The following is a 12,247-nucleotide window of genomic DNA, read 5'->3' as shown; positions in this document are numbered from 1 at the left end:
CAGGGCTGCAGAAACGACAATCGAAATTCAAATATAAAAAAAAAAAAATCACTATTTGATTTGATTTCATTGGGTATTTTCTATTATAAATAAAAAACTAATTATAAATGTTTTGGCTAACGTTAGCAAATCAGTTCACATGTGTAAGTTCATCCAGTTTGTTGCACAGTGAACGCACATTGGAGAGAAATATTTATTTTGCTGAATATTCATAAGACAACTGGTGAAAATGGGTGGCAAAAGGGAAAATGCTGTCAAGCTCATCTCATATGAACTAAGCAGGGCTTGACATTAGGTGTTTTACTTTCCCAATATGCAAACTTACTTGTCTGAAATGGAAAATGCAGCCCTATTAAAAAAAACAGTAAAACCAAGAGGGATTTGGACAATTACCATAACTTTAGTAGATTTCGTTTGAAAATTTGGGGGGACACATTAAGGCGGGGTCCTCCCCCAGGAAATTTCCTGCATTCTGGAGAATTTTTATGCACCAATTTCTTGAATCCCCCCTGAAATCTACGCCGTACTTTTAAAAATACAATTTTCAGTTTACAAAATAGTAATATTGTTGATTTTGACACTGTATTTATTATTGTTCATTATTCACTAGGGAACAATGAGAGCATGAAATTGTCCTTCAATTCCAATAAAATAAAATACAACATGGAACAGTCAATGAGTTCCAATGAAATGGAATATGAGACCGTCACAGAGTTTCAGTATCATCAAACCTGTAACACTCACCGAGTTTCAGTATGACACAACATATAACCAACCTGGAAATGTCAAGTCCAAACTTTAAATGAAAATCTTTCACTTTTAAGTGCAAATATAGCTTTCTATTATATTGATATAGAACTTGCCATTCCAAAATAAAAAAAAAAATTAAAAAAAAGATCTGCATAAGACCAACTCTTCTTCCTCTTCTTGTTCACTGGAAGTCCTTCACTCACTCAAAACCAACTGAATAAAATCAAACGACTCGTTTTACTGAGTGACTCGTCAAGAACCGAGTCTCAAAAGAGAACCTCGTTTGGTTCGACTCATTCATTCAATTAATTTTTATATATATATTTTTTAAGACATGGATAGTTCCTATCTCAGGACAAGGGACACTTACCCATGGGTGTGTTGGAGCGCGGAGGGGAAGGAAGGGTCACGTGACGACGTTTGTTTCTTGGTCGCAGAACTCTGATCAGTGCCTGCTTACAAGCAAAGCTCACAGCGGTGTCCTGAGATCCAAAAATATTACGACGCATTTAGTTCTATGAAGATATGCTGATCTAACAGAGAAACATAGTAACTTCTCTTCATTGAGAGCATTGTCAGATCATCCGTTTGAACGTATTGTGATATTCTTTATGCTTTTAATCCTGTAGAAGTTCACCGACTGGAAATCCCAATATTGGCATTAAAATTAAAATCGCTTGCCTAAGAAAAGCAGAATTTGCATATCCCTGCTTGATTTGTATATCTTACAAAAAGGTAATACCTTACAAAACACAAACCAGAATACCACTTAAAAAAAGCCATAAACCACTTATTTAAGCTCAACTTTCTACTCACACTTTAGCTGCCTTTACACATTCACTGCAACCCTGAAATTATCCAGACATTACCCGGAGGAGCTGTATGTGTGAACACAAATGTCCAAATTCCACGTAATGTCCGATTGAGCTCATGAGTAAACAGAGCAGGTAATTGTCTTGAGCATTCACAGCGAGCGGGCACATCGATGATGTCTCTTTCATTTAATTTCTCTTTCACTTCGTACAGATCTTCGTGCAAGGAGTGTCGCTGCTTCGTACTCCATTCTGCTTTCCTTTATATTCCTTTTTCACCCTTTAGTTCATATTATGTGCAAATACATGGAGTATCAACGCTAAAAAAGATATATCTGTAGCCTCGTCTACCATCTTGGGTGTGTTAAAACTCTGCAGAGAGTCATGGCCTGCCTCCAACACACTCTACCCAGGCTCCGCCCCTTATCTAAACCAAACAGTATTTCCAAGTGGTGTAAACGCATCTGACACGGACAATCTCTGGTTGTGAGCTATATGTGTGAAGGGGTAACTACAGGCAATGTCCGGTCCTGATTGTACAGATATTGTCTGGAGTGCATGTGTGAAAGCAGCTTTTGTTAGATAAAAATAAATCAAAAATGACATGAACAGGATGGCTTTTTCTCTATGGCTAACAAACCCTTGAATAACCCTTGAGCATCTAATGGGCTCAGTCAATGAAATCTATTGTTTGCGTTTTACATTTTCCAGGTTCTTTTCCGCAGACCTAAGCAGGAAACACTCACAGGGCACAGCAACATTTGCATGTAGATTTTGGAAGCAACGTTGATGTAGTCCAGTTCACATGTGCAGTATCCATGTATGATGTCCACCAAGGCGTTCACAGTGGCTTCAATGTGTGTCAGACCTTAAGATGCAAGAAAAGATAGGAAACTGAAACAGATATACTCAACACTGTAACCTCAACTATAGTTGGGTGTGCATTGGTTGGGTGTTTGGTGTCTCGCACACAGTGAGACACATAGTAGCAGTTCTGAACAACAGCTGTTTGTAAGATGTCAAGAAATCAGGAAATACACCATTAATGTAAATAATATATATGCTGAGAGTCAAACTCAAGATTTTTGCAGTGGGTCCAATTCAACCCAATGACAATCACTTGTAATAACGCAATGGCATGGTCAATGGCCACGTTTTCTTACTTCAGATATTGAGATGCAATAAGAATATTGAATGATAGCTAATATAGGTAAACTCCTTGTAATGCTTTGGATTTGGCTATCGAGTAGAGTTCTTCTGTCACTTACCGGGCAGGCAGGCAGGGGCAAGGAAGGCATTCTTTGGTTTGAGGGCGTGGAGCTTCCAGAAGTTATTGACCAGCTGCATAATGAAATTACCATTCTCACCATCCACGTGCTTCTGGCTGTCCTCTGTCATTTCTAAACACAGAAAAGTATTCCATAAACAAATCCCCAAAAATACAACTGATGTCAGGGCTTTGAAGAATTTTCATGGGAACATTGTTTTTTGTTATCTAAATAATTTTAGACAGTTGCCTTGAAACTAAACAGTTTGCAAAATTTTGATTTCAATCACCATGCTCTACATTTAGACAATGTTATATGAGAGAGGTCAAGAACCAAATATGTATTTTCTCTTTTGAGGAAATCCAAGTCTCACCCGTGTCAGCATGTGATGGTTTGGTCTCAGTGAAATGCACCAGGTTACTGGGCCTCATGATGGCGATGGAGCGGGCTGTGATCACCAGCCTCTGGAAGACGTCGGGATCGAGCTCCCGGCCCTCACGGCTGCTGCTGTTCAGACACTGGACGGCATTGCTGAGCAGTGACTGGTCCTGGGAAGGGCAGGAAATTGGCTGTTAACGTAGCACTGTCACCATCAGGAAAGCTGATGATTGTGATTAACAATTTAACTGTCTATTTTTGACGTTTTATGCCATAATCATAGTATAAACCTACAATAGTTCCAAATCTGCCTCAATCCAACTTTTGGAAACAAAACAAATTCATGTTCTAATATTAATTTACTGCATATTATATTAATTCAGTGGACATTGATATCCGATTGTGTAAAATGCGCCAATAAATTAGGCAATCAGGTGACGTAAAAAAAACCAACAACGGGTAGATATAAAAATGGAATGCACAGAGCTGTCGTAACAGTGACAATAATTGTAAATAATTGCCACAATTATGAAATTGTCATAATTGTGACAGCTCTTGTGTATTCCATTTTATTTTGTGGTAGAATTCAGTCAAGATAATTTGTACCAATTTAATGTTAAGTTATACATTTTGCTTACCAAATTAGTTAAACAACTATTAAATGTAAACCATCTTGGTCCAAGATCATCCCAAAAAGCCTGTTCTCCTACCTTGTGGTTGTGGTAGGCAGTGCGGCTGGTGTGCAGACTGGCCAGAAGTCCCTTTGTCTGCTGCTGGACACCTGCTGGGGTGGGCATGGACAGGAGGAGGGTGGCAAGCTCCAACGCTGCAGCCTTGTTCTTCTCCTGGAGAGACAATAATAATTGTGACAATAATAGACCCTTTCATACACAACATGCAAAGTGCTCAAAGTACTTTACATTAATGTAAGGCAAACAAATACAACAAAGGCATTCTTTGATATGCACATTATGTTTTCCCCCGAATACAATAAATATCAGACAGAAAGACAAAGTCTGAGAAACAAAGTAGGAGGAAAGTCGATTTAGGGCTGGGGGACATATTGTTATATCGATGTTGTGATCAGACTACATATTGTTTGAGATATTGGTTATCGTAATATTGTTATATCGTTAAATGTTGTCTTAAGGCTACATTACAGAAAGATGATGCAATTTACTCTCATACCTTTAGCTGCTTTATCATAATATCCACATAACTGATGATTGCTTCGTATCAATATCTTACCAAAGTAACAATAGTCATTGTCAAATCATGAGCCAAATCCACTCTAATTATAATTGTCCTTCTCTGCTCCCTTCATTAAAAAGCCAAAAAGGAACCGCTCGTGTCAATTTACCTTTTCACTTGAGGATCCCACTGCAAAGCAGCTCTCTAAAGCCTCCAGAGAGCTGACCACCAACCTGAACAGGAGTAAAAATAAAATAAGTCAAGTCCGCCTCTACTGCTGACTTTACTTAAGACTAAAACAAAAACACGAAAGCCAAAGTGCTAAAATCGAATCAATTCCGCTTTGTAGTGTCAGCAAAAGTCTAAGCCAAAAAGGAAAAAACAAAACAAAACATCAAATGCAAGAAAAAAGATAGTTTCAGTGTGAAAAAGGCTACAGTTTATGCTGGAGATGAGAAATGGCATGTTCACAGTTTTCTGTTACTGGCACACAAGCATGCACAAAACCAAACAAACACGCAGAGAAAAGGGCAAGTTTTACTAACCGGTCCAAGGTCGATAAGGACTCAGTTTCACAACTTTTTATTGTGGGTTTTTTTGGGGAGCAAAAGAAAAAAAAGAACAAATAAAATGTGAGGTATCACAGAAAGAAGACAGGTGAGAGTAAATGACTCAACTAAACGAGAAGAGAGGCATGCAAGAGAAGATGACAGTAAGGTAGCCATGCGCTCAACACGCTCAATATTCTAACAGTTAGACCACTGTTACCATGACAACACACAGCCTCTCCTCCAAACCCCCCCTAATTTCTCTCCTGACTGACTCACACTGAACTTCAAGCGCCAATTTAAAATTTTAATTAATTTAAAATACTCCTTGATAATGAAGCTAATTTATAACACACTTCTCAAAGTACAGTTTAGGAGGCGGGGCTCAACAGTAAAGATGCACCACCATCACCACGGGATTGGGGCAGGGCAGTTGCTTGATTAGTGACTCAGTGTTAGTGAGAGGGAGGTACATTGGGCAGCAAGGGTTTTATGGATCTTTTCCCCCCCTCATAGCTCCTAGTTACTGGAGGTTCAATTACATCCACCAATTGTATTGGTGTGAAACTCTCCCGGTGGAGAGAGTGGAGGCCGCTCTAACGGGCCGTCATTTCTCCTGTTTGCAAAACACAATTTCTTGTATTTTTTTTCCTGTGCATGGACAGTGATATATTTTTCTAATTTTCTATTAAATCAGTTCACTATTTTTTTTATTATAACTAGGGCTGTCAATCGATATAAAATATTTAATTGCGACCTTCAAGGGATATTTTTGTTTAAGTGTTAAATACTCTTTTCAACATGGGAGTGGACAAATATGCTTACTTAATGCAAATGTATGTTTATTGGAAATCAATTTACACCCCAAAACAATGACAACTATTGTACACAAACCCTCAAAGATACTGCTTGGACCAATGGAGAGTGAGAACGTAGAGCGCGTGTTACCAGATGTCCTGCTTTCTCTGTCCCAATCACAGTGCACAAAAAAAAAAAAACAGTCTTATTTATAACTTTTGTGTGTGCTGATGAAAAACTTGCAAGATTGCACCATCCATGGATTATTACAAAATTTGGCATCTGCTACCACGTCACGACTGCGTGACATACAGTGGGGCAAAAAAGTATTTAGTCAGCCACCAATTGTGCAAGTTCTCCCACTTAAAAAGATGAGAGAGGCCTGTTATTCCCATCATAGGTACATTTCGACTATGAGAGACAGAATGGGGGGAAAGAATCCAGAAAATCACATTGTCCAATTTTTAAAGAATTTATTTGCAAATTATGGTGGAAAATAAGTATTTGGTCAATAACAAAAGTTCATCTCAATACTTTGTTATATACCCTTTGTTTGCAATGACAGAGGTCAAATGTTTTCTGTAAGTCTTCACAAGGTTTTCACACACTGTTGCTGTTTTTTTGGCCCATTCCTCCATGCAGAGCTCCTCTAGAGCAGTGATGTTTTGGGGCTGTCGCTGGGCAACACAGACTTTCAACTACCTCCAAAGATTTTCTATGGGGTTGAGATCTGGAGACTGGCTAGGCCACTCCAGGACCTTGAAATGCTTCTTACGAAGCCACTCCTTCGTTGCCCGGGCGGTGTGTTTGCGATCATTGTCATGCTGAAAGACCCAGCGTTTCCACGTTTCCTATGATGAAAATTACAGGCCTCTCTCATCTTTTTAAGTGGGAAAACTTGCACAATTGGTGGCTGACCAAATACTTTTTTGCCCCACTGTACATAAAGTAAGGCATTTAAATGTTTCGACTGCTCGGAGGACGGCTTTTTAGAAGCATTTTAACTTGTTTGCCGTTGGTGTTCAAGTTCAAGGTTCAGTGAATAAAAGTTCACATCTTCAATTTTACAAATATGTTAAAAGTCCGATTTCAATATGGATCGCATTTTTCTGCTTATTTTGAGTATTCTCTGCAGATGCTGTGCTGATGAGTGAATCGGCCTGGAGTGTGTGTGTACGCATGTGAGAAAGACGGAGATATATTGGTAGTAGGCTGCATCGGATTGACCAGACTTGGACAAGCTAGATGATTTAATTAAAATGTATTTTATTTTATCTAATCGTATTAGGGCTGCCCCCGACTAAGGATTTCCCTAGTAGGCTATTAGTCATCAGTTCAAGCCATTAGTTTGACTAATCGTTGCATGTTTACAATATAAATTAATAATTTCAATATATATTTTTGGGACATCAGAAAATGGTTTTAGTTCCAGGACTGAGAAAGAATGTTATAACTAACATTGTTAACACTGTTCCTCATTACAGATAAATATGAAACCTATGTCCTCTACAGTAGGGTTGCCGTGGTTATCATGTTAACGATGTTACGTGGTGTTCGGGCATACATCGATGACATTATTTGCCCACCACCCCCTTGCTTTTCTTTTTTAAGAAAGAATAGAAATAAAACCTAAATAAAAACTTTTAGTACATTTTTGCATATCAGCACCAACATTCATCAAATGAAAGAAAAAATTTAATTTGTAAAATAATAAGCAGGTACTACTTAGTCAGAGGCTACAAAATTGAAAGTGTCTGCTTGTGAGCAGAGCAGAGTCGCAGGACAGTCTTTATCACGGGAGGAGAGGAGAGAAGGCTATAGACCTTAGATCAGGTGTAGATCGGGACCTGTCTCCCTCCATCCCTAATTAGTGCCCGTACATAACGGGGGAAACTCCGTCCCCCACCCCCCACAAATTCCTCACCGTGGCATCCCTACTCTACAGCCTTGCATTGAGCTAACCCATTCTGAACTGGAGCATCCCTTTAAAAAACAATTTTAGACAACATTTTAAACAACAGCAGTTTGTTTTGAACCAGTGACCACTCGGGGTTATTAGACCGTACCTCTCTAGGACGGTGCCACCAGTGGCGGTGGGTGTGGCCAAGTCTCCATCGGCCGTGCCATTACCCTGGTTGAGGTTCGGGCTGCAGACGTTGTTGACGGAGGCGGAGGAGAAGTCCTCAGGCGGCTCCTCTGGCCAGCCAAACTGCTCCTTGGTTTTTCCGTAGATCTTGATGGAGTCCAGCATGGTGACACCGGCAGGGTCTACAGATGCTCCGACTTGGGAGAAAAACACGGGCGATGACGAATTGTCAGGAAATGTGATATATTTAAAGTGTTCATTGAAGCACTTTGAATGTGCAACAACAGACTTCCCTCAGCACCTTGCTGATTTAGCAGAATACCTGAGATTACAAGATACATTATATTTAAAAATGCAGTGAGTTTGTGTAACACAAACATCTGTTGAACAAGGAGTGATATTCTGAACTCTTACTGAAGATGGAGAGCTTCTTGTCGGCCTGCAACGCCTCCTCTCGGGTGAAGGGGAAGTCGAACCAGCGGGCTCGTGTCAGGTTGATCTGCATGGTGCGGCCAAAGATCTCCAGGTAGGAAGGCGCCCTCTCAATGGCCTGACTGCCCAGCTGCACCCGCATGCCTGTCATCACCATGGAGCTATTGTTGTTAACCGCTTCCACTGTGAAGCCGCCAGGCTGTGGGTGGAGTGAAGTGAATCAATAAAATTAGCTTATTAAAGATTTCAATATCTGTATCATTTGGGAAATGGAATGGTGGTAACATCCATTCCTTTAAAAAAAAACCTTCCTTGTGTGGCGGTCCTACCTTTGTGTTGGCCACGTACATCCCTGTGGAGTTGAGCCGGTGCTTGATCTGCTGTCCATTGTAGACCTGCAGCAGGTCATTGCCCCCAAACTCCACCTCCGTCAGCTGCTGGTTGTGTTCAAAGAAGTCCACGGGGAACGTCACCTGGCTGGAGGTCCGGGTGGCTGGTGGAAAGACACATATGAAGCTGTCACTATGAAGCATGAGTCTTGAAGTATAGCAAAGTGCTAAACAAAGACTTATTTTTATTATTATTATTATTATTTCTATATATAATGTGCTGCAAGCATTCAGTGGTAATTGTGGAGGTTAATCACTGAGCAAAGTCAGCTTACAAAGATCTGTTCCAGGACTACAGAGTAGTTTCTCACATTCTTAATCAAAATGACATTTTTTTCTGATAAAATACTAATATAAGTAAATGAAAGTAAATTTTGTCTCAAGAGTATAACAAAGTTCTAGGCATCAGGTAGCAACCTACTGGTAGCGGCGGCCTTGCGTTTGCGGACGGGCTTCATGATGCTGATGCCGCAGCTGGGCTGCAGGGAGGGCTGCAGCCAGTAGGACGTGTTGTCCACGTTGGCCATGTAGATCCGCAGGCTTCCATCCTCACAGAGGAGGATCATGGTGGTGCGCTGCTGCTCATTGCTGGCCGTGTGGCGGATTGCCACCATGTCCTGAATCTGAGGGAGGGCAAGAGGAACGAGATGGAAGTATGTCTGAGGTACTGCTGAAAAAAAGATTTAAGGTATCAGAGATACAGAATAAATGATGACCCACTATACTAGTCTCTGTATGTCGCTCACAATCAATATCATATTAAAGGCAATGGCACCAAATCTACTTTCCAAGAAGTCAACAGCAAGCATACACTTAAACGTGTGGATTTAAAACATGCCTTCAGAAACAGACAGGTGACGTCAGAGTCACAAACACACGTTTTGCTCTATAGCCTCCAGCCTCACCTTGGCCTTAGCAGGGAGTGTTTTTATCTCCTGAATGAGGAAGGTGTCTGGCTTCACCATGATCACCAGAGGAATGCCAGTCGTCTGCTGCACGCAGCACACCAGGCCTGGGTGGTTCATCACCTCAGACCACTGACACAGAGCAGGAGACATCTTACTGCTGCCTCCATTGGACCTGGGGAGGACCAGAGTGGGGGGGGGGGGGGATTAGTAAAGAAAGACAGATGAAAACAGAGCAGTACAAACAGGCTAAATGTAGTTCCAAATCACTCTAAGAATGAGCAGAGTGCTGGGTGTCGGACGCCGTCACAATGGAGTAGAGATGCAACTAATGATTTTATGTATTTTCTCAATTAGTTGGTTTGTCAATAAAATGTAAAAAAAAAAGGTGAAAAATGTAAATCATGGTTTCACAAAGCCCAAGGCAATGTCCTCAAATGTCTTGTTTTGTCCACAACCAGGGGTGGACTGGTAATCTGCCATACCGGGCATTTTCCCAGTGGGCCAGCGCACCTTGGGGCCGATATAACTAAGAAAATAAATAATAATAACAAAAATTGCCCAACAGCCGGGCCATAAATTTTATATATTGATACTGTGCTGTGCCAATCACATCTCTTACTCAACCCCACCCCTCCCCATCTGTCCTCTGTTTCTCATGCCAGGGCAGCGTGATCAGTGATTTTTCATGGGGAGACTTTATCAGTCACAACCCCCCTTCCCCCCTGGGCCAAAAATGGCAGGGCCAATTTTGAGTCCCAGTGCGTCCAGTTTACTGTCATACAGGACAAAAGAAACCAGAAAAATCTTCACATTTAAGAAGCTGGAATCAGAGAAAACCAAAACAGTTGGCAATTCATTAAATAGTTGGTGACTAATCGTTGCAGCTCTACATTGGAGCAATATTAACACTAGTGTCAAAATCCTCCTCTAATACTGTTCATGGAGTGTGTGCATTACAAATCATTCGGCCTGTCACGATAACTACTTTTGTTGAATGATATATTGTCCCAGAACTAAATGGTCCTGATAAACAATGTCATTTTAAGAGCATTTTTTCCACTGATAAAATGATAATACATTAGCATAATAATGCAAGTACACCCTTTCAAATAGCAATGAACTTTTAATTATTAAAAATATTCGGACATTGAAATGTGATTTTTTTTGTTTTAAATACCCTTACATAAAAAAACCCCACAACCAGAAAAATAAATAAAATCTCGGACTCTCGGGTTTGAGGTCATCTTCACCTGGTTCACTGCCGCTGTGTGTGTGTGTGTGTGTGTGTGTGTGTGTGTGTGTGTGTGTGTGTGTGTGTGTGTGTGTGTGTGTGTGTGTGGAGGAGCTGCCTGAGCCCCGTCCATGGGGAAACTCCAACACAGAGAGCAAACGAGAGGACAGAAGCAGTGCAACCAGAAATGACAGCAAAACGTGTCTCAGCATACTTTTTCTAGTTTTTCTGTTTGTTCGGCTGATTTTTTTTCAACAAAATAAATTTCAACCTTATTTATTTGTGGATTTAGAAATATTTTTTTTAAACCATAATACACATTTGTATGTGTGTCATTTCACCCTTTGATGTTGATAGTGAAGAGCCTCTGGACATCGGTGTTGCTGCGGCTGATGGTGGCAGCGAAGGACTTGCCCTGGCTATAGCTGAAGAACAGCATCTGCAGAACATGTGAGTAGTATACGGACACGCCTCCACCTGCCACCTGGCCGTTATTGTCCTGTTGACACACACACACACACACACACACACACACACACACACACACACACACAATGAGAGTCAGCACTTCACACAGCAAACCGCTTTGGTATGAGCGTGTCAGTCGCTCTGGTATGGGGTGTGACTTGCCTTCAGGTCATCGTGGGTGACCTCCAGCACGTTTGTGACGTAGAAGGGGCCGTGCTGGGCGCTGCTGGACTCATCCATCAGCTGTGTATACATGTAGCCCGCTGAGGACATGATGACAATGATGTTCTTTCCCTCCTCGTTGAAGAGGAAGGTGGCGTCACGGATCTTGGAGCTGGGCAGCAGGAAGTAGTACATGGGACTGAGGGCGTCCGCGGAGAGGTCATAGATCTAGACGGAAGACAATCGAAATTAGATTTCAAGTCTTACCGTAGCATTAGAAGAAATTCTGAGATAAAATGTTCTGCTCTGGTTTATTCTCAATGTATATCATTATTTGTAAAAAATAAATTTGAGTGTGCATTTTAGCCTTATTTGAGTTGCAGCGTACAGAACTATTTATTTCTATTTAAATCGATTTGTGCATCTGCATAAATACTGATTTTCGTTTCAGAACTACCAGCATTGTTTTGTTATTCTAATTATCAGAGTGAAGAATTGGAAAATTTGAGAATTTTTTTTTTTTACCTAGATTAAACACTGCGCTATTTAAAAGACACAACACTCAAGATTTTGATGTATTTATTAGCTTGTCAAAACAGCTTTAAGCACCAAAACTACACACCTTCACAAAGTCGGCGGTGATAATGGCAAGTTCCGTCTGGGAGCCTGGCAGCCAGATGGCTTTGATGATGAAGTTGCCGGTTGCCAACTGAGGATGTAGAACCAGGTGGTCGGACACAGAGCCGGTGCTGCTGAACGTCAGAACATGGCAGTCCTGGGAGAGAAGGGGAAGGAGAAACGGAATGCGGTTGTTTTGCACATCCAA

The 12,247-nt window shown here is 41.0% G+C and overlaps 1 protein-coding gene across 1 annotated transcript in view; it reads right to left on the bottom strand.

The window, feature by feature from the left end:
• Positions 1-12,247, bottom strand: part of ubr4 (ubiquitin protein ligase E3 component n-recognin 4) — a gene marked incomplete at its 5' end in the record, with an annotated part of 87,575 nt that overhangs the window by 37,162 nt on the left and 38,166 nt on the right. Inside the window, 14 exons of the mRNA XM_080015339.1 lie at positions 1,121-1,232; positions 2,309-2,430; positions 2,831-2,962; positions 3,204-3,378; positions 3,919-4,053; positions 4,569-4,632; positions 7,812-8,028; positions 8,246-8,462; positions 8,593-8,756; positions 9,074-9,275; positions 9,558-9,732; positions 11,133-11,290; positions 11,422-11,649; positions 12,044-12,196. Of these exons, the coding sequence (XP_079871465.1) occupies positions 1,121-1,232; positions 2,309-2,430; positions 2,831-2,962; positions 3,204-3,378; positions 3,919-4,053; positions 4,569-4,632; positions 7,812-8,028; positions 8,246-8,462; positions 8,593-8,756; positions 9,074-9,275; positions 9,558-9,732; positions 11,133-11,290; positions 11,422-11,649; positions 12,044-12,196 (2,254 nt within the window). The remainder of the gene's footprint in view (positions 1-1,120; positions 1,233-2,308; positions 2,431-2,830; positions 2,963-3,203; positions 3,379-3,918; positions 4,054-4,568; positions 4,633-7,811; positions 8,029-8,245; positions 8,463-8,592; positions 8,757-9,073; positions 9,276-9,557; positions 9,733-11,132; positions 11,291-11,421; positions 11,650-12,043; positions 12,197-12,247) is intronic.

Source organism: Zeus faber (genome assembly GCF_960531495.2).
Source record: "Zeus faber genome assembly, chromosome: 15".
Lineage (NCBI taxonomy): Eukaryota > Metazoa > Chordata > Actinopteri > Zeiformes > Zeidae > Zeus > Zeus faber.
This window is presented reverse-complemented; position numbering and strand designations above follow the sequence as displayed.